Source organism: Staurois parvus, unplaced genomic scaffold, assembly GCF_062004578.1.
Source record: "Staurois parvus isolate SC_StPar_1 unplaced genomic scaffold, SC_StPar_1.0 ptg000154l, whole genome shotgun sequence".
NCBI classification, from domain to species: Eukaryota; Metazoa; Chordata; class Amphibia; order Anura; family Ranidae; genus Staurois; species Staurois parvus.
In genome coordinates this window covers 4,536,530-4,558,887 of record NW_028317950.1, presented here as the reverse complement: position 1 = coordinate 4,558,887, position 22,358 = coordinate 4,536,530, and the positions used below count along the sequence as shown (strand labels likewise).

Below are 22,358 nucleotides of genomic sequence, written 5' to 3'. Positions count from 1 at the left end.
GTCCCCCCCGTGCTCGTACGTAGTAAATGCATACGTAGGCCATGCCCACATATGCAAATGGTGTTCAAACCACACACGTGAGGTATCGCCACGAACGTCAGAGCAGGAGCAATAATTCTCACACTAGACCTCCTCTGTAACCTTATATTACTAATCTATAAACATAATAAAGTGCAGCGCTTAATAAATAAATAAATCGATAAATAAATACATAACAGGATATGAGTTCATGCGAACAGTGTGTAAAAAAAAAAAAAAAAAAAAAAAATGTAGAGCATTTTTGTCACTGTGCCTAAAAATAAAGAGCAACTGAGCATATTCAGAGCAAGGTGCTGGTTGTTAAGTGGTTTCCAACTTTTTAAAAGTTCTTCATTTAAGAGAGTTCCTATGATATCCAGTATTCAGAGGAGGGAGCCCTGTGTCCAGGCTGAGCGCCCATCTATCTTTAAGGGGACCTCTGGACCCAGCAGATTCTCATACTAACCCAAGCTTGATGACCAGTACCTAGAAGGAAGCCCACCATCCTGTCCATCACAGATCATTACCTAGTGGTTTCATACTTATATGCGCATTTTCCATGCACTTCCGGTGAGTGCGCATTTCTTCCATTTGATTCCAGTCACAAGTTCATTGAGATATCTGCCTCATAGGAAACCATCACATGTGCCATCTATTGAACTTTATTTACTGTTCGCATGAACTCATATCCTGTTATTTATTTATTGATCTATTTATTAAGCACTGCACTTTATGTTTAATGCTATTTCAAAGGTTACTGTGGTTACCTTGAGTGTTTCAGCTGCTATACATTAAGAGCGCTCACTATATCACCATTTTACTTCTATTACTAACCTGTAGAAATTTTTAAAGCATCACCCATGGAGATTTTTAAGCACCGGAATTTCATGCCATTCCACGAGCGTGCACAATTTTAAAGCGTGGTATGTTGGGTATCTATTTACTCGCTGAAACATCCTCTTTCATATTTTACAAATAAATTGGGGTATATATTGTGGGGTTTTTTTTAATGAATGTATTTTTTGACAAAAAATATATATTTAATTTTTAAAAACCTGGGCGTTTTGATTTTCGGTTTCGGCACTAGAATTTTAATTTCGGTGCACCACTAATTGCAACATCTTTTATTCTTAGAATTTTTTTTAATGGGTATTGCACAGTCACCAGCCACTCTGTGATTCTTCCCAGTTCCCTTGATTTCGCCAGTTTTCCTTGTAGGTAAAAGGTCAGATTGCATTGTGATGAGTGGGCCCCTCCATGTGACGGTTGTGCAAGCAGCCACACATTTCCTCATTCTGAGTTACAGCTCGTTGTGTCCGGCTGAGATCTCTAATAATCAGAAGTAGGGGAAGCTTCTTGGCAGGAACCTAATGCGATTATGAAGTTCAGCCAGTCGAGCGGAACCGTATTAACATTGTAGTCTGAAAGTCACATTCTGTTTTCCGGCAGAGAAGGGGAAGTTATATTTGGATTTCAGTTCTTACTTACCTTGAAATTGTAAGGGAAAGCAGGTCAGAAACATGCAGCAGTTACAAAACACAAATTATAAAAGTAAATACAGGGCTTAGATGAAAAAATGGAAACCCTACATGATTTGCAGGTGTGTAAGTGACAACATGTTTTGCATTGAAAGCTGGACTGAGTTTGAGCTCTGCAGCCTGACCACATAGTCACGTTCGAAATGGTCAGCTGGCCGAAAGAGGACATTTCGCAGGATTGTGACCCGGAATAAGAAAACTGCTGGAAAACTGACTGCAGAGCTCAATCTCAGTCCTGTGCAGACTGAGATAGAGCTCTGCAGTCATTTTTACAGCAGTTTTTTTATTCCGGGTCACAATCCTGCGAAATGTCCTTTTTGTCTTTTGATCAGTTGATCGCGCTTATGCTCATCAGGCGACATTTTCCCGGAAACTGTATATGCCGTTATAACCTTTGATAGTGTACCTCGCGACACAGCAAATAAATTGTCATCTTCAGTCACAGAGGCACCAGCTAAGCTAAGTGAAACGTCGTCACTTTCACACCTGCAAATCATGTAGTGTTTTCATTTTTCTCTGTTTGCCTGTCCAGTAGCTGCAGGATTTTGGTAGCAGAATAGCAAACGGCACACTGCAATCACCCAATTAGATGACTGGTGCAGGTTTGGCCTTTTCAGAGCAAACACTCAGAGGTCTATTTATGAGGACATGTTTACACATACATCACCCTCTGAAGAGTGATCCATGATGGATCATTTGACAGGCAGAGAAGTGGTGTTATGTTGTCACTAAATGCCTGTTTTTCCTCTAAAAGCATTTGCTGTAAGCTTGTGCATTGTGATGTGGTCCCATTCACTTCGATGGGTCACATTCGGCTGGTAGTACTGCCTGTGATCACCACATTGGGGAAAGTTAGCCATGCTGAAGTACAAATCGTGGAGGCTGCAGCATTGGTATAATGCCATAGAGCTTTTGCAGTTTAGGGGGAGCGTTTTTTTTATTTATATGTGTGAACTTTTTCCTTTAGGGCTCGTTCACAGTAGTAGTTGAAGGGCAGTAAAACTCATGATTGAGCTCTGCTTTTACCATCCTGAAAGGCACTACCCATTTTAGATGCAGAGACTTCAGCCAGGAGTTATTATTATTATTATACAGTATTTATATAGCGCCAAAAGGCGCTGTACATTATAGTGGGAGACAGTACATGAGACAATGCAGTAACCATACAATACATGAGGGGGTCAAGGGCTCTGCTCCTTGGAGCTTACAATCTAGGAGGGAGGGGATAGTGGTACAGTAGGAAATGGCTGTGGGGGATGGAGTGATAGGACAAGTGGAGGAGATCGGTAAGGGTGGGGTAGGCTTCCCTGAAGAGATGGGTTTTCAGGGTGCGCCTAAAGGTGAGGAGGGTAGGTGACAGTCTGATGGATTGGGGTAGTGAGTTCCAGAGGATGGGGGAAGACCTGGAGAAGTCCTGGAGTCGGGCATGGGAGGAGGAGACCAGGGAGCTAGAGAGTAGGAGGTCTTGATGCTTTCCTTTGCATCCACAGTAGGAATTCTACTCCCTGTTGCTTTCAGTAGGTATAGCACCTGCCAAACGCAAGTGAAATTGGCTGATTTGCACTGCCAAAGCTCTATGGTATTATCCCAGTGCTGCGGTCTCCATGATTTGTAATGCAGCGTGGCCAAATTCTCCCAATATGGTGTTCACAGGCAGTACCCTACAATCATGTGCAGTGCACATAGTGTGCTATTGTGGTGATCAAGGGGTTAAAACAGGTGGTGAGGAAGAGATGCGATGCTCTGAAAGCTAGCCAAACACAGATCGCTTTATAGAGAGCAATGCTCATGTGAAGGAGCCCTTCATTCATGGGATAGTGCTTTACTGCCCCTCTTATTACAGTATAGGCCTATGGGGGTCAGCTCTTGTGTAATGATTTTTTTTTTTTTTTTTACAGGTGGCAGAAAATCTTCAAATCTCGCCTGGTGCAGCTAATAGTGGCATATGGGAACACGTTCTTTGTGGTCCTGATAGTCATCCTGTTATTGCTGCTCTTGGGTGAGTACTGTGCTGGCAATTCCTCGTAAATCTGAAAACATGTTCTGCCCCATTGTATTTATTTTTATTATTTATTTCAGGTACTTGTATATCGCCATCAATTTGCGCAGCGCTTTACATATATATTGTACATTCACATCAGTCCCTAACCCTCAAGGGTTGTATAATCTAAGGTCCCTAACTCTCATTCATGCGTACACATACTAGGGACAATTTAGACAGGATCCAATTCACCTCCCAGCATATCTGTGGAGTGTGGGAGGAAACTGGGGTATCCGGAGGAAACCCACGCAGACACAGGGAGAACATGCAAACTCCAGGCAGGTGGTGCAGTGGCTGGGATTCGAACCAACGAACCTAGTACCCCAGGCGGAAGTGCTAACCATTTAGCCACTGTGTTGCCTTATCTTCGCCAAAGAAGATTCCAAGATGTCAGCAAAAATGGACCTCCTTGCTCATACGACTAAAATGTCAGGGAAGCCGCTGCTAAAAATGATTATGCACAATGCTTTGGTCCCTCCCAAATATCTAGTAGCCCTCATGACAAGTAGTCAATTTCTACAGAAACTTGAGGTTCTGTGGCTTTAGAAGTCATCTACCAGCTGTATCTGTTACAGTCAAGCTGTCAGACCTATCTCTAGTCACTTTATTACATGCACTTAGCTCCCTCCCCCCCTCTCCCCCCCCCTCTTCTCTCCCCCCCCTCTTCTCTCCCCCCCCTCTTCTCTCCCCCCCCTCTTCTCTCCCCCCCTCTTCTCTCCCCCCCCTCTTCTCTCCCCCCCTCTTCTCTCTCCCCCCTCTTCTCTCTCCCCCCTCTTCTCTCCCCCCCCCTCTTCTCTCCTCCCCCTCTCTTCTCTCCCCCCCCCTCTTCTCTCCCCCCCCCCTCTCTTCTCCCCCCCCCCTCTCTTCTCCCCCCCCCCTCTCTTCTCCCCCCCCCCTCTCTTCTCCCCCCCCCTCTCTTCTCCCCCCCCCTCTCTTCTCCCCCCCCCTCTCTTCTCTCCCCCCTCTCTTCTCTCCCCCCCCCTCTCTTCTCTCCCCCCCCCTCTCTTCTCTCCCCCCCCCTCTCTTCTCTCCTCCCCCCCTCTCTTCTCTCCTCCCCCCCCTCTTCTCTCCTCCCCCCCCTCTTCTCTCCTCCCCCCCCTCTTCTCTCCTCCCCCCCCTCTTCTCTCCTCCCCCCCCTCTTCTCTCCTCCCCCCCCCTCTTCTCTCCTCCCCCCCTCTTCTCTCCTCCCCACTCTCTTCTCTCCTCCCCACTCTCTTCTCTCCTCCCCACTCTCTTCTCTCCTCTCTCCTCCCCACTCTCTTCTCTCCTCCCCCCTCTCTTCTCTCCTCCCCCCTCTCTTCTCTCCTCCCCCCTCTCTTCTCTCCTCCCCCCTCTCTTCTCTCCTCCCCCCTCTCTTCTCTCCTCCCCCCTCTCTTCTCTCCTCCCCCCTCTCTTCTCTCCTCCCCCCCCTCTTCTCTCCTCCCCCCCCCTCTTCTCTCCTCCCCCCCCCTCTTCTCTCCTCCCCCCCCCTCTTCTCTCCTCCCCCCCCCTCTTCTCTCCTCCCCACTCTCTTCTCTCCTCCCTCCTCCCTCCTCTCTTCTCTCCTCCCTCCTCCCTCCTCTCCTCTCTCCTCCCTCCTCTCTTCTCTCCTCTCTCCTCCCTCCTCTCTTCTCTCCTCTCTCCTCCCTCCTCTCTTCTCTCCTCTCTCCTCCCTCCTCTCTTCTCTCCTCTCTCCTCCCTCCTCTCTTCTCTCCTCTCTCCTCCCTCCCCTCTCTCCTCTCTCCTCCCTCCCCTCTCTCCTCTCTCCTCCCTCCCCTCTCTCCTCTCTCCTCCCTCCCCTCTCTCCTCTCTCCTCTCTCCTCTCTCCTCTCTCCTCCCTCCCCTCTCTCCTCTCTCCTCCCTCCCCTCTCTCCTCTCTCCTCCCTCCCCTCTCTCCTCTCTCCTCCCTCCCCTCTCTCCTCTCTCCTCCCTCCCCTCTCTCCTCTCTCCTCCCTCCCCTCTCTCCTCTCTCCTCCCTCCCCTCTCTCCTCTCTCCTCCCTCCCCTCTCTCCTCTCTCCTCCCTCCCCTCTCTCCTCTCTCCTCCCTCCCCTCTCTCCTCTCTCCTCCCTCCCCTCTCTCCTCTCTCCTCCCTCCCCTCTCTCCTCTCTCCTCCCTCCCCTCTCTCCTCCCTCCCCTCTCTCCTCCCCCCTCCTCTCTCCTCCCCCCCCCCCCTCTCCCCTCCTCTCTCCCTTTCTCCCCCCCCCCCCTCCTCTCTCCCTCACATCCTCTCCCCCCTCCCCTCCTCTCTCCCTCACATCCTCTCCCCCCTCCCCTCCTCTCTCCCTCACATCCTCTCCCCCCTCTCTCCCCCCCCTCTCTCTCCCCCCCCCTCTCTCTCCCCCCCCTCTCTCTCCCCCTCTCTCTCTCTTTTTTTTTTTTTGTACATTCACATCAGTTCCAGCTCTCAAGGAGCGTACAGTCTAAGGTCCCTATGTTCATACATACACATATTACGGCAACTTTAGAAAGGAGACAATTTACCCAGCAGCATGTCTTTGGAGTGTGGGAGGAAACTGGAGTACCCAGAGGAAACCCACATAGTCACAGGAAGAACATGCAAACTCCAGGCAGAAAGTGCCTTGGCTGAGATTCGAACTGACAACTATTGTGCTGCTAGGCTGAAGAGCTAAGCACTTAGCGCCTAAGTGCTTAGCACTCTTGGCGCTTAAGCCCTTTTTTGGGCTGACAATACACAGCAATTTTGTGAATTGAGTGTTTCTGCTCCACCAAGTGTCTTTTTTGCTAAATTGCTCAACCACGTCCACTCTCAGATCTCTACAACACAAGAGTTAATCAAGTATAATCTTTATTCTAGATTTTGTCCTGTTTTAAATGACATTCAAATTATGATTTTGGCACAAAGTATTTTACAATTAAAGATTTTTGTGGGGTTTTTTTGTGTTTTTTTTTTTTTAAGGCCTGGTACTATAAAAATAAATGAACTTAAAAATAGGAATAAAATACAAAATCACAAAATGTTTAAAATGATTATTAACCACTTGCCTACCAGGCGCTGTCACCCCCTTCCTGCCCAGGCCAATTTTCAGCTTTCTTTTTGGGAGAAAAAACATTTGTTTTCTTCGTTTCTGTTATAAAATTTTTTAAATAGGTAATTTTTCTCCTTCACTGATGTGCGCTAATGAGGCGGCACTGATAGGTGGGATTGATGGGCACTGATAGGCGGCACTGAGGGGCACTGATAGGTGACACTGACTGGCATTGATAGGCAGAAATGAAAGGCAGCTGTGATGGGCACTGATATGTGGCATTCATGTGCACTGGTAGGCACTGATATGTGGTATTGATGGGCACTGACAAGTGGCACTGATGAGGCTACACTGATCATCAGTGCCATCTGAGGAATGATGATTACTGGCTCCCCTCTCCTCACGAGCTGTCAGCATGAGGAGAGGACTGCTGATAACCGGCATTTCCTGTTTACGTGTGATAAACTGTGATTGGACACAGCTGATCACACAACAGAGCCGCCGTCATCGGCTCTTTACAGTGATCGGTGATTCTCTGTGTCCCAGGGACACAGCGCACCACTGATCGCCACGCACCGCCAAGGGCGCGCATGCACAGTTACAGTGGGAGGATGTCATATGACGTCCTCCCAGAACGAGCGAACCACCTCCTGCTCGTCATTTCCTTATATGGCAGGCGGGAGGCGGTTAAAAAACAAAAAAAAAACCCAGAGCTTTTACAAACATGTTATACTGACCTGCTCTATGTAATGGTTTTGCACAGAGCAGCTCCGATCTTCCTGTTCTCGGGTCCTGTCTGCGCTCCTGACCCCTTCCACTTGCCAAGTGCCCCCACAGCAAGCAGCTTGCTATGGGGGCATCTGAGCAGGCTCACTTTTATGCTTCTTCTCTACGTCCATTGAAACACACACGGCTCGACCCCACCCCTGCTATCTCCTCATTGGTTCGCTGGCAGTGATTGACAGTAGCAATAGCCAGTGGTCCCGCTACTGTCTTAGCCAGTGAGGAGAGAGAGACCCGGGACAGCCGAGGCTCTTGTGCTTATCAATGGATTGAGATGGGGCTCAGTTAAGTATTGGGTGGGGGGGATGCTGCACATATAAGGTTTTTTTACCTTCATGTATAGCACAGGCGGCCCTCCAGCTGTTGGCAAACTTCAAGTCCCATGAGACATTGCAAGATTGACAGTTACAAGCACGACTCCCAAAGGCAGAGGCATGATGGGACTTGTAGTTTCGCAACAGCTGAAGGTCCGCCAGTTTGACACCCCTGATGTATAGAATGGATGAAGGTTAAAAACCTTGAGCCTTTATAACCACTTTAAATTATGATTCTGGCACAAAGCATTGGCTCGTTATTTACAAATTAAAGCTTATTTACCGTAATTAATTTGTACTTCTTGTTATTTTGGGGGGTTTTTTCTTGTTTTTTTTTTCCGACACCATAAAAATGTAAACAAATTGCTGGTGAGAAAAATTGAAAAGAAAAATGCAAATACCAAAAACAACATCAATGGAATTATAGTTAAGGGGAGAAGGGGAAGGAGGAGTTCATTAGAGCCATGTAGGGGTGAGCTAAGGGTTTATTAGGGTTACATAGGAACTTTTTTGTTTGTTTTCTTTCTTTCTTTTTCTTTTTTACTTGTCACTTTGCTTTTACTGAAATCATATGCAAATGTAAGCTCCTCCCTTTCATCTGCATATGATTGAAACAGTAGAATCAAAAGTAAAAACAGTGGCAGGTCTTGACAGACCGCATCTGATTTGTGCAGCAGACCTGCACAGATGTGGGATGCTTGTGGAAGTCTGTGCAGAGGGTGGCCTGCATGGAATACCTGTGCATCCGGGGCAGCCGAAGACAGCCATTCACACGGGTATATGGGTCAGTGCTCCTTTATGAATAAGTCCTTCGTTTTTATGCAGAATTCCTTACTCTGGATGCTCAAACATATTGACTGTAATTCTGTTCCCACTCAATGCTAATGTACCATTGATTCAGTAGCTACTTCAAATTCTCTCGGTTTCCTAATTTAATAGAAGAATTTCTTCAGTTTGTAAATGGCATCTTCATTCTATTCATTGTATCTCTTCTTTACTTATACAGTTGCTGCACTCGAGCCAAATGCATTTTCTTTTTGTTCAGAGGAGAGATACAAAAAGTAGCATTGTGGCCTTTTTTTTTTTTTTTTTTTTATTTGCTCATTTTAATTCATCTACAGATCAAAGGGACAAGCTTATTTCTGAATATTTTTTCAGTAAAGGCAAACTGACAAGTCAAAAAAAGAAAAAAAATGTTCCTATGTAACCCCTACTGAACCCTTAGTTTACCCTAATCCGCCCTAATTATATCTTCCTTCCCCTGCTTGCTTTATCTTTTATTTTCCTTTTTATTTTTCATTTCTATATTTTAAATATTTTTTTGTTTTTTTTACACTTTTCATTTTTGTTTATTTTTTATTCATATTTTTATAGTGTCACATAAAAAAAACACCTAATTTGTCTTTTTTTTTGGTCTCTTTTTTTTTTTTTTCTAGGGATTGCAGTAATAATAATTACTTTTGAAAGACCACATCACCAAAAAGCCTTGTTTGTCCAAAAAAAAAATAATGTGTTAGTTAAAGTGTAAGTTCACCTTTTTAAAGAAAAAATAAATGAAAAGGTGAATGAACACCATAGATCCTCCCCACATTCCCCCTGGTTCCCGCTGTACTTACATCTGTGGGTGATGAGCTTTCAGTACCCATGCAGCCTATTTAGTGGTCTAGGGATCTGAAATCTCCGCTCTTCACCCTCTGCTTCCTGCAGTGCTTACAAGACAGATTGGAGCAATTCTGATTCGTCAGGCACGGCGTGACTCGCGCATGCGCAGTGGGCACCAAGCTGTGAAGCTGCAAGCTGTCACACTCTGGTGCCCACAGTAGAGAGGCCGGCGCCATGGAGGACAGAAGGAGAGAAGAGACGGCATGGGTGAGAACATTGCTGGATCCCGGGACAGGTAAGTGTGTGTTTATTTAGTCAGCAGCTACAGTTTTTGTAACTGCTGACTTTTACTAAACACAAAAACAGCTGGAACTCCACTTTAACCAGCTCCCGCCCGCCATATAGTTCAATGACGGGCGCAAGGTGGTTCTCTCATTCTGGGAGGACATCATATGACGTCCTCCCATTCTCACCACACATGCGCGGCTCAGGGAGCACGCAGCGCGGTGATCGGCGGTGCGCTGTATCCCTCGGACACAGCGGATCACCGATCATGGAAAGAGCCGAAGATGTCAGCTCGGTCATGTGATCAGCTGTGTCCAATCACAGCTGATGACATGAAAACAGGAAAATGTCGGTTATAGGCATTTCTCTCCTCTCGTGCTGACATGGAGGTGATGAAACGATGAGCATTACCAAGAGGCAAAACACAACCTATTGGGTCAAAGAAAAAATTGTGTGTAGTGTGGCACTGTAAAGAAAGTAAATAATATATCAAAAACCAATTAAGTGTAGCAAAAATGGATGTAGTAGCAAACACCCTTTATTATTTCAGGTACTTATATAGTGTCATCAATTTACACAGCGCTATATATATATATATATATATATAGTACATTCACATCAGTCCCTAACCCTCAAGAGGCGTACAATCTAAGGTCCCTAACCTACATTCATACATACTGTACACATACTAGGACCAATTAAGACAGGAACCAATTAAACTACCAGCATGTCTTTGGAGTGTGGGAGGAAACCGGAGTATCTGGAGGAAACCCACGCAGGCACAGGGGAACATGCAAACTCCAAGCAGGTGGTGCCGTGGTTGGGATTTGAACCACTGATATGTGGCACTGATGGGCACTGGCACGTGGTACTGATGAGCACTGACAGATGGCACTGCTGGGGCTACACTGATCATCAGTGCTCTGATGATCAGTGTAGATGTCCCCTCCGCAGAATGCCGATTACTGGCTCTCCTCTCATCTGTCAGCGTGACAGCTCGAGAGGAGAGAAATGCCGATAACCGGCATTTCCCTGTTTACATGTGATCAGCTGTGATTGGACACAGCTGATCACACGACCGAGCCGACGTCTTCGGCTCTTTCCGTGGATCAGTGATCCGCTGAGTCTGAGGGACACAGCGCATCGCCGATCACCGTGCATGCACGGTTAGAATGGGAGGACATCATATGACTTCCTCCCAGAACGAGAGAACCACCTTGCATGCCATTACTATAGGGCAGGCGGGAGGTAATTAAGTAATGTTAAAGAGTCCTCAAAAATCAGTTATTACACAGTTGTATTGTGCAAGGTGCTCTGTTCTATAAGGGGGTACACAGCCCTTCCATCACAAAGTTCCTTCTTCTTATAGATGCATTTCGGGAGATCCAGAAGTATGGTGTTGGGGATCAGGTGGACCTCAAGAACAACCCAGTGGCTGTGGAGCATATCCATATGAAGCTGTTCAGAGCCCAACGTAACCTTTACATCGCTGGATTCTCCCTCCTGCTGGCTTTGTGAGTATTGACATTCTCCATCTGATTCCCTCTGTAACTAGTCTTTTTAGAAGCTGTGCTGTGGTGTGGTGTGACCACACGGAGGCAGTAAAAGCTCTTAGGATTTTTTGCCTTTGTCTATCAGAAGTCTGATATGTTTTACACTGTTGGATGCCTTTTGTTTTCCCTTCAGGTCTTGTCTGTTCTACTTTTCCTTTACCCCTCAATCTTTTTTGAACCTCCTACATGTCTTTATTCAAGAGTACGAGGTGTTTCCAGAAAATAATGAAAATATACACTCACCGGCCACTTTATTTAGGTACACCTCTTCAATTGCCTGATAGCGCAAATTGCTAATCAACCAATCACATGGCAGCAACTCAATGCATTTAGGCATCTAGACAAGGTGAAGACAACTTGCTGAAGTTCAAACCGAGCATCAGAATGGGGAAGAAAGGGGATTTAAATGACTTTGAACATGGCATGGTTGTTGGTGCCAGACGGGCTTTTCTGATTATTTAAAATACTGCTGATCTATTGGGATTTTCATGCACAACCATCTCTAGGGTTTACAGAGATTGGTCTGAAAAAGAAAAAATATCCAGTAAGTGGCAGTTGTGTGGATGAAAATGCCTTGTCAGAGGAGAATGGACAGACTGGTTTAAGATGATAGAAAGGCAACAGTATCTCGAATAACCACTCATTACAACCAAGGTATGTAGAATACCATCTCTGAACGCACAACATGTTGAACCTTGAAGCAGATGGGCTACAGCAGCAGAAGACCACACTGAGTGCCACTCCTGTCAGCTAAGAACAGGAAATGAAGGCTATAATTCACACAGGCTCACCAAAATTGGACAATAGAAAATTGGAAAAAACGTTGCCTGGTCTGATGAGTCTCGATTTCAGGTGCGACACTCAGATGGTAGGGTCAGAATTTGGCGTAAACAACATGTAAGCATGGATTCATCCTGCCTTGTATCAACGGTTCAGGCTGGTGGTGTAATAGTGTGGAGGATATTTTCTTGGCACACTTTGGGCCCCTTAGTACCAATTGAGCATCGTTTTAATGCCGCGGCCTACCTGAGAATTGTTGCTGACCATGTCCATCCCTTTATGACTCCAGTGTACCCATCTTCTGATGGCTCCTTCCAGCAGGATAATGCACAATATCACAAAGCTCAAATCATTTCAAACTGGTTTCTTGCACATGACCATGAGATCACTGTACTCCAATGGCCTCCACAGTCACCGGATCTCCATCCAATAGAGCACCTTTGGGATGTGGTGGAATGGCAGATTAGCATCATGGATGTGCAGCCGACAAATCTGCAGCAACTGCGTGATGCTATCATGTCAATATGGACCAAAATCTCTAAATGTTTCCAACATATTTTTGAATCTATGCCAGGAAGAGCCCTTCTCAAACATAGGAACTTCATTCTCATTCTATTCTGGACACATCTCGTATACAGTTAACCACTTGACCCCCACGCCAATTCTGACACTTCTCACATACAGTACATGTAAAAATCTGCATTTTTTTTTTTTTTTGCTAGAAAATTACTTGAAACCCTCAAATATTAAATATTTTTTTTACGTGGAAGCCCTATAGAATAAAATGGTGGGTGTTGCAATTTTTTTGTCTCCTGGTATTTGCACAGTGGATTTTCACATACAAATTTTGGGAAAAAAAATACACTTTTTAATAAATTTTAATGCACAAAAACACAATATAATACCCAATTGCTTAATAAAATATAAAAGCTGTTCTGCCGAGTATATACATATCAAACATGTCACGCTTTAAAATTGCGCACGCTCATGGAATGGCCACAAACTACAGTATTTAAAAATCTCCATTGGTGACACTTTAAAAGCCTTTGCAGGTTACTAATTTAGATTTTAATTAGGTCTGGTCCTAGAGTTATTGCTATTGCTCTGACATTCGTGGCAATACCTCTCATGTGGTGCAATCTGCGTTTGTGTATGCTGAATGGACACGTGTTGGCCTTTGCGTGCTAGAATGGTAGGACGGGGGTGCTACTTTTTATATTTATTTTTTTTCATGAACAACATCCCTTGTGATAGCATGGGCCGTGATCGTTTCTCTTTTTGGAGATATCTGGGGTCTATTAGACCCCATATCTCTCCTGGCTTGCAAAGCATCAGATAAAACCAAAATCTGTTACAATAGCAATGGGACTGCCTGCACAGGGATACACGGAATGCCTGTGCTGGTAGACATGGCCCTCCACAGGTGTACATGTATGTATGCCCCGGGTGAATGAGCTCAGCACAAGAGCACATCTAGGCAGATGACACCATTTTCTCTGTTATAGTTGTAGACCAGGGGTCTCCAAACTATGGACCTTCAGCTGTTGAAGTGCTACAAGTCCCATCATGATCTGCCTCTGGGAGTCTTGCCTGTGGTCAGTCTTGCAAGGCCTCGTGTGACTTGCAGTTCCTCAACACCTGGAGGACCATAGTTTAGAGACCCCTGTTGTAGACTGTAGAAAAAGTTTACTGGTGTCATTTTTCCATCCCCAACCTGTTGACTGGAAAGTGAAAGCACAACAGAAAGATGAGGTCATCTCAGTGTTTTCCTTATCAGCATATTTGCATGTAGCACACATGGTTGGCTACTATTGCTTTTCCTTCCTCTCTCGGTCGGAGTGTTGCCAAGGATTATTGTCAAATTCAGGTATGCGGCATGCAGGTGTTCTGACCAGGAGTATGATGATAGGAGGAGAAATCAAAGGGCACGTGGTCCTGTTGTAAACTGTCCCTCGGTTGCTAAGCTAGCATGGTTAACAGCTCACCACCATTCCATTCCCACACACACACCACTGTCCGACTATACTGCTAGCAAGGAGATGAATTGTATTGAAGTCTGACAGACACATATAAGAGGGTGGTGGGGCACACAGAGGGAGTACAGTAGTAGCTGCCAGCTTGTTTTGTGAAAGACAGCAGTCTGGGCACGAGCAGTGTCATTAACCTCCCTAGCGGTCTGATTATGTCCATATTTCTGTGCTCAAAGCGGTACATTTTTTTGCATGGAAATATGTATTTTTTTATTGTAGGCCTTTAATTTTTAGGAATAACTCACTGAAATCTGTCCGAACAAGAGTCTAGTAAACATCCCGGGTATGTTAAAATTTGAAACAAGAAATCATAAATTATAATTTAATAAATAATCATTAAAAATATAATAATTTTAATTCAATAATATAATCAAACCAAAACAACTGAAATTTGAAATCGAGCGCCAAGTTCGCACATCACTGAGCAAAGTCGCAAAATCGTTTTCAGTGTCTGATGACGAATTTCCCGACGAATCATTATCACTCAAATCTGCAAGTGGTTCTGATTTACTATCGCTTTTCTCTAGCTGGTCTAAAACTGATTTTGACCTAAAGGGATGCTTTTTGGACACCATGGACGTTTCTCAGTTTCCAGGCAGAAAGAACAGTAAAAATGTAGGCAGGGCACAGGACAAAGCACTCGGAACAAAATGTATGTGAAATGGTTTGATACAGTAATGTTTTACTATGTGAATTTAGTGAATGTCACTTTTTGTCACTTTTAAATTTCCTGCCGGTTCTGCCCCCCGTACGTCCCGACGTCGCAGGGGACGGAACCCAGAAGATAGATGCCGGCATCTGCCAGAGGACATTAGAGGGGACACTGCAGGAGGGACATCGCGGGAGCGCAGGACACGGTAAGAGAAGAACAGATCCCGGAGCTGCGCCGCATGGTAAGCCCGAGTTTAGCTCAGGGTTACCGCTTGTGGTACTGAAACTTTACCCCGAGCTACACTCGGGAATACCGCCAGGGAGGTTATGAAAAACACCAGCGCACAACAAAAGCCAGGAGCTAGTACTGTAGTCTGTCTCCTTCCCAGGACTTGCAGGCAGGTGTGTTCTCAGTAGTCTGAGAGACTAGGGTACTAGCTACTGGCATGTGTTTTTGTGAATGGTTGGAAGCCATCTCTATTCTCAGTGACAGGTCCTGCTCTTCCTTATGTCTTTGCTGTGACTAGGGGCGGACTGACCATTTGGAAACTCGGGCACTGCCTGAGGGCCCGGGGTCAGTAGGGGGCCCCATGAGATGCCCCTGGTACCTTTTTCATAGGCTTTTTTGAGTTTGGGCAAGGACACAGGGGCCCCATGATCCCCTTTTCCCGGGGGCCCCATGAGTTGTCAATCCGTCCCTGTCTGTGTCTATACTGTGCCAAGCCCTGGCTGAAAGGTCAAAGTCCCTAAGAAGACCTTGTCACTGCTGTGGTTGATCTCCTGATTATAGTTGTTTGGAACAAATGGATTCCACTTTAAGCTCCAGTTGTGATGGCCAGCTGAGGGTTTAATTTTCATCTCTGGAATGGTCAGATGTGCAGAGGCCACTTTGGTTAAAGTGGTGGACTATGGAACGCAGATCTAATAAATGTCTGATCCGCATGGCCTTTGAGGGACATTGTCTCTGTTCCCATTCTCTGGGTACCATTATAAAGTACGCTATTGGTGACAAGAGTACCCTTCTTCCTCAGTGGCAGAAGCATTGAAGAACAGAGACTGCAAAGACGCATTCCTATCTGTTAAACAACCCCTTGTTTTTCCACTCCTTCACCATCTACGTAGAGAACCCCCAATTGTCTCTCCCAGTCCACTGAAAAGGTCTCAGGCTTAAAATCTGTCAAATCCTAAGATGAACTTTCCTCAATATGAAGGTGCCCCCTTGTTTCCAGAGTTGGGGAATGTTTGATCACCTTTATGGTACTTGGAAAGACACTCCTTGGGTTCTCACCTCCTGCTTGTGTCATCACACAGATGAGCAGAAATGCATCAAACCCTCTTGGCTTTTCTGGATCAAGTTGTCATTGCTTTAGGTCCTGTGGTAGAACATTTTCATGGATTTTGCACTAACCTGTTCACTGTTCCTAAAACTGAAGGGTGCATCCACCCCATGTTCGATCTCATAAGCACTGGATGTGTTCATTCATGCTCAGAATTTCTGTGTGGAATCCACCAGGCTTGTCATCGCTTCCCTTTACCAGAGAAATATTTTAGCTTTTCTGGACATTAAGGACTAGGCACTTCAACCCTCACAGTACCAGTTTATGACTCTGCCCTTTGGTTTCTAATATGCATCTTGGGTGCACACTAGTACATACGACCAGAAAATCATGCAAAAAATACCGCTTTTGAAGTTTTGAAGCAATCATATGGTAATTTGATCGTTAATACACAGCTTTTGTCCAAAATTATTTAAAGGGACAAGCACAACATTTTTTCTTGTACGATACCAAATCATATCATTTTCATTTAATCCGTACAAATTTCGTCTGAAAATACAATACAAATACATTACATCACTTCTGAATCTTCTTTCTGTTGTACAAGAATTTTTGTTTCTTTAGTAACCTCTTCATATTCGATATGAGACTACAGGCAAAAAAAATGGATGATATATCTTCCGATATTCTCAGTGTGCACAGGATATAAGATGCTGACCCCCAGTATTATCTCTGATTCTGATTGTGTCTAATGGAAGCCTCCTTTTAAAGTAGTCCTATTAGCCCAGTTTCATTCCAATCTCTCCAATGCAATATTCTGTTGTGGGACAAGTCAGTCTACTCCCTGGACAGACCGATTCATTTAGTGTTGAGAACCAGGTTGCCCCTGGTTTAGTGACTCAGGAATCTGGCTTTGATATCAGGTTAGTTCTTCGACCCTGTCTTCTCAAAGATCCTCATGCCGGATGCCAGCTTATTAGGCTAGGGAGGAGTCCTGGGCACCCAGTCATTGTAGGAGACTCGATCATCAAACTAGTCTCCTCTCTCAATCAATGTACTGGAGCTGGGGGCAATTTTTGTTTCAGAGTTTTTGCAGAGTTGGACCATCCTGCTGGAGGGTCATCTAATCTGGTTTCGGTTGATCAACACTACAGCGTGTCATGCATCAACCATCAGGGAGGAACCAGAAATCTTTCCATGGCGAGGTAGTTCACATCCTGTCTTGGGCATAACTTCAATCTCCAGCCTTCTTGGCTGTGTACTATAATGGTGTGGACAGCTGACAGGAACATTCTCAGTTGGCAGCATTTGGCCCCTACATCTGAAGGTGTTCTAGGACCTGTGTCACAGGTGGGGGATTGCCAGATGTAGACTTCTTGGCCTCCAGGTTCCACAACCAGCTGAACAGGTTTTCTTCAGCTACAGGGATCTTCTAGCAGAAGCAGTGGATGCTCTGGTGGCTCCATGGCACCAGTACTCCCCTGATTTATGCCTTTCCTCCATTGAAACTTCTTCCACATCTGCTTTGTAAGATCTGGTCGGAGGACATTCTGGTGATCCTCACTGTTCTGTACTGGCCCAGACAGATGTGCTATGCAGACCTAGGACTCCTAGCACACACCCTGTGGGCTCTACCAGATCCTATGGATATTTTTGCCTCAAGGACTGATTTACCATCTTGCTTCAAGGTCGTTGGCTTTAATGGTATGTGGAAGCCCAGTTTTTTAAAGATGGGCATCTCTGGAACCTTATTCCTTGTTAGTGGTTGTGGCCATCACCTCCTGTGACACGAGTGTCTAAAATGGCAGTCTTATGCTGCAAGGAACCTTTTCTGGTTTTGCAAAGGCACAAGGTAGTGTTGAGGCACAGGATTTCCTTCTGATTTTTACCTGAACCAGGACATTGTTCCTCCATCCCTCTGTCTAGTTTTAGTTCACCAAAAAGAAAATTTCCCTCCTTTTGTCTGGTTGTGATTTGGGCTGTGATAGTCTATCTCTCAGCCACTGCTTCTTTCAGAAAGACTGATCCTCTTTTTGTCATTCTGGTTTGCCCCCATAAGAGTGTACTGGTTTCTCGTTCCACCTTCTCTCTATTGAATCACTCTACACTCTGCTAAATATTTCAGTGCTTCTTTGGCTTTTCGAGATCAAACAACTGTTTCCCTGATTTGCAAGGCTGCCACCTTCTCTTCTGTTCACACATTCTCTTCGGTTCTACCAGGTGGATGTTGCTGCCTCATCTGAAGTCAGTTCATGGCATAAACTCCTTCAGATGGCTCTTTAAACTGTCTCCCAATTTGTTGATTTTTTTAGTCCTTTTAACATGTGTTTTGTTGAGTTACCTACCCCTCAGTTGGACTGCCTCTCAATGGACTCTCTCGGTGTCCTTTAATGGACGTGAAAGAAAGTAGGATTTTTTGCTTGCAATAAAACCACTTTCTAGGAGTCCATTGAGAGAGGGATCCCATTCCCCTGTGTTTATGATCATGTTGTCTGTACTGCTTTGATACAAAACCTGAGACATTCATGTACTATGAGGGGTTATCCTGGGCTAGCCTACAGTTTGTTTGTTTGCCAGTGTCCAGTCCTCCTAGGCAGCAATATATCTCAAAACCTCACATACTTTCAGCTGGTGATTTTCACAGAGGGAGGGGGTTTGGAAATTTAGAGCTCATGTACACTTGCATCTACTTTTAACACACACATCAAAGTGCCTACCACTTCAACATGCTTTTATGATGTGTTTGTGTTTCTTTGGCGATGTTTCTGGGTTCCTTTAATAAAGCTTGGCAAATGCCCTGTATTGGTCTATTTTCAGTAGTAGCACCCCCACTCTGCAGATCCCCAGCTCGTTCGTACCCTCGTTCAGCAGATCCCCAGCTCGTTCGTACCCTCGTTCAGCAGATCCCCAGCTCGTTCGTACCCTTGTTGAGCAGATCCCCAGCTCGTTCGTACCCTTGTTGAGCAGATCCCCAGCTCGTTCGTACCCTTGTTGAGCAGATCCCCAGCTCGTTCGTACCCTTGTTGAGCAGATCCCCAGCTCGTTCGTACCCTTGTTGAGCAGATCCCCAGCTCGTTCGTACCCTTGTTGAGCAGATCCCCAGCTCGTTCGTACCCTTGTTGAGCAGATCCCCAGCTCGTTCGTACCCTTGTTGAGCAGATCCCCAGCTCGTTCGTACCCTTGTTGAGCAGATCCCCAGCTCGTTCGTACCCTTGTTGAGCAGATCCCCAGCTCGTTCGTACCCTTGTTTGAGCAGATCCCCAGCTCGTTCGTACCCTTGTTGAGCAGATCCCCAGCTCGTTCGTACCCTTGTTGAGCAGATCCCCAGCTCGTTCGTACCCTTGTTGAGCAGATCCCCAGCTCGTTCGTACCCTTGTTGAGCAGATCCCCAGCTCGTTCGTACCCTTGTTGAGCAGATCCCCAGCTCGTTCGTACCCTTGTTGAGCAGATCCCCAGCTCGTTCGTACCCTTGTTGAGCAGATCCCCAGCTCGTTCGTACCCTTGTTGAGCAGATCCCCAGCTCGTTCGTACCCTTGTTGAGCAGATCCCCAGCTCGTTCGTACCCTCGTTCCACAGTTTTTTTATTTATATTCTCATTCAGCAGATTTTCTGCTTAGTAGTACCCCCCCATCTCTGCTGATCCCCTGCTCAGTAGAAGCCTTCAGCTCTGCTGATTCCCCGGTTTGCTGCTCTTCCTCTCTCTCTGATCCCCACTCACCTCCCGCTATATTGCTCCCATGCTGTGCACCACGTGTGACATCTGCTAGTTTCTCCTGCTCTGGTCCCCCAGCTCTGCTGCTCAGTACTCTCTATGGTCCTTGTTCACCTTCCACTATAGCGGTCCCATACTAAGCACCGCCTGTGCTGTCTGCTAGTCTGGACCCCGCTCACCTTTCTGCTGCTGTGCACCAGATGTGACATCTACACCAGATACTTCCATAATATTTACACATGACCCTGAAGTGACTGTTGATGACGTCTCTCTGGCTCGCTTGCTGTATTTTCACTGTATTCACTGCATCCTGGGATGTCTCATATCTCCAATACCTCAAAAACAAAGGTGAAACTAATTCTAAATAAACGTCCCTTAAAAGCTACAGGTTCTGTTAGTGAGCGTTGTGATAGACTTCTATGGAGGTTTTGGAGAAGCTTTGAAACACCAAGAAAGTGACATGAGGTGTAATTTTATAAATAAAGCAAACACAACAGTGTGAATAGGACTGTAAGGTAACTACTTTATTTAGTAAGAGGTGCTTTGATTGGCATTGAGAACACAAAAAAGAAAAAATAAACATGTCCAATGCCACATTTTGAAGCAACTGTACATGAGGCCTAAAAGCAGACATGGCATTGTACAATAAAGTCCACTTTAATTGGCATGGTCAGCGGAATGGTGGCCTCCATACTTCTGTCAGTGGAGGTTTCCTTTAAAGCCGTCCTGCTTTTATTTACACTCAGCGATGTGCTTTCGCAGCCTCGTGGAAACAGATTCTTATTCATCCAAGTTGAGTAAAACCAACTACTCCCCCAGGATGGCGATTTCTAGGCGCCTGTACCCGGCTGTTCCAGTCAGTTGTGTTTATTGGCTCCGTGTGCTCTACTCCATCACTAATATTCTTGGAAATAAGAGGCTTGGCTGTCCAGGAACTTTCTGCTCTGAGAACATACTGTAAAAATGTTTATCTGTCAAAACTCAGCCTGTCAGTTCAGTAAATAAACAGGCTGGCACAGCCAAACTGATGTCATCAGGCTGTTCATTCCTTCACTACAAATGCCTATTTCAAATAAATAGTCACTTCGTACTTGGCTGTCCAACAGTCAGCAGAAGTATCCACCCAATTAAATTCTATATGTTGCTGAGCTTTTATTCTTACACCTATGGGTTAAATTTAGAATGAATGTGTGAAAAAAGGCGTAGAGGGAACATTTTTTTTTCATCATATTTTGGAAAATTCTCGCATAACTGCGGTACATATCCCATAACCATCCTGGCAGCCAGTATAATAAATAAATGGGAAGAATATGTACCTTTTTAGCACGTTGGCCCCTTACCCCCCCCCCCCCCCCTCACTGCCAAGACCCTGGGTACATCCTGTCCTGCTGCTCCCAAGAGCCATTAGAGGAGCCTGCAGGCCACAGTGAGGGTGGGGGGGGCACACTCATCCCTTCAAATATGTTATAGTGTAGCATTTTATTTATTTATTACAGGTACATCTATAGCACCACCAATTACGCAGCGCTGTATGCATGTGTGTGTGTATATGTGTGCGTGTATATGTATGCATATGTATGTATGTGTGTGCATATATAGATAGATAGATAGATATATCTATAGATAGATAGATATATCTGATCCCAGTCTTAGTCCGTAGGGTTCAATATTGAGTTGGCCCCGCCCTTTGCAGCTATAACAGCTTCAACTCTTCTGGGAAGGCCGTCCACAAGGTTTAGGAGTGTGTCTATGGGAAGGTTTGACCATTCTACCGGAAGCACATTTGTGAGGTCAGGCACTGATGTCGGGGGAGGAGGCCTGGCTCTGTCTCCGCTCTAATTCATCCCAAAGGTGTTCTATGGGGTTGAGGTCAGGACTCTGTGCAGGCCAGTCAAGTTCCTCCAACCCAAACCTGCTCATCCATGTCTTTATGGACTTTGCTTTGTGCACTGGAGCGCAGTCATGTTGGTACAGGAAGGGGCCATCCTCAAACTCTTCCCACAAAGTTGGGAGCATGAAATTGTCCAAAATGTCTTGGTATGCTGACGCCTTGCGAGTTCCCTTCACTGGAACTAGGGGGCCAAGCCAAACCCCTGAAAAACAACCCCACACCATAATCCCCCCTCCACCAAACTTTACACAATGCAGTCAGGCAAGTACCTTTCTGGCAACTGCCAAACCCACACGTCCATCAGATTGCCAGACAGTGAAGCGTGATTGGTCACTCCAGAGAACATATCTCTACTGCTCTAGAGTCCAGTGGCGGCGTGCTTTACACCACGGCATCCGACGCTTTGCATTGCACTTGGTGATGTAAGGCTTGGATGCAGCTGCTTGGCCATGTAAACCCATTCCATGAAGCTCTCTACGCACTGTTGTTATGCTAATCTGAAGGCCACATCAAGTTTGGAGGTCTTTAGCTACTGACTCTGCAGACAGTTGGTGACTTCTGCGCACTGTGCGCTTCATCATGCGCTGACCCCGCTCTGTCATGTGACGTGGCCTAACACTTGGTTGATGGGTTGCTGTTGTTCCCAATTGCTTCCACTGTGTTATAATACCACTAACAGTTGAGTGTGGAATATTTAGTAGCCAGGAAATGTCACGGATGGACTTATTGCACAAGTGGCAACCTATCATGGTACCACGCTTGAATTCACTGAGCTCCTGAGAGCGACCCATTCTTTCACAAATGTTTGTAGAAGCAGTCTGCATGCCTAGGGGCTTGATTGTATACACCTGTGGCCATGGAGGGAATTGGAACACCTGAATCACATGATTTGGAGGGCTGGCCCAATACTTTGTCC

At 45.7% G+C, this 22,358-nt stretch overlaps 1 protein-coding gene across 2 annotated transcripts in view; it reads left to right on the top strand.

Annotated features, from left to right (window-relative positions):
• The window catches only part of BCAP31 (B cell receptor associated protein 31), a 77,310-nt gene that overhangs the window by 6,594 nt on the left and 48,358 nt on the right, over positions 1 to 22,358 (top strand). For both annotated transcript variants that reach the window (XM_089674943.1, XM_089674944.1), the window contains exons 3-4: positions 3,455 to 3,555; positions 10,918 to 11,062. In XM_089674943.1, coding sequence (XP_089531069.1) covers positions 3,455 to 3,555; positions 10,918 to 11,062 — 246 coding nt within the window. The remainder of the gene's footprint in view (positions 1 to 3,454; positions 3,556 to 10,917; positions 11,063 to 22,358) is intronic.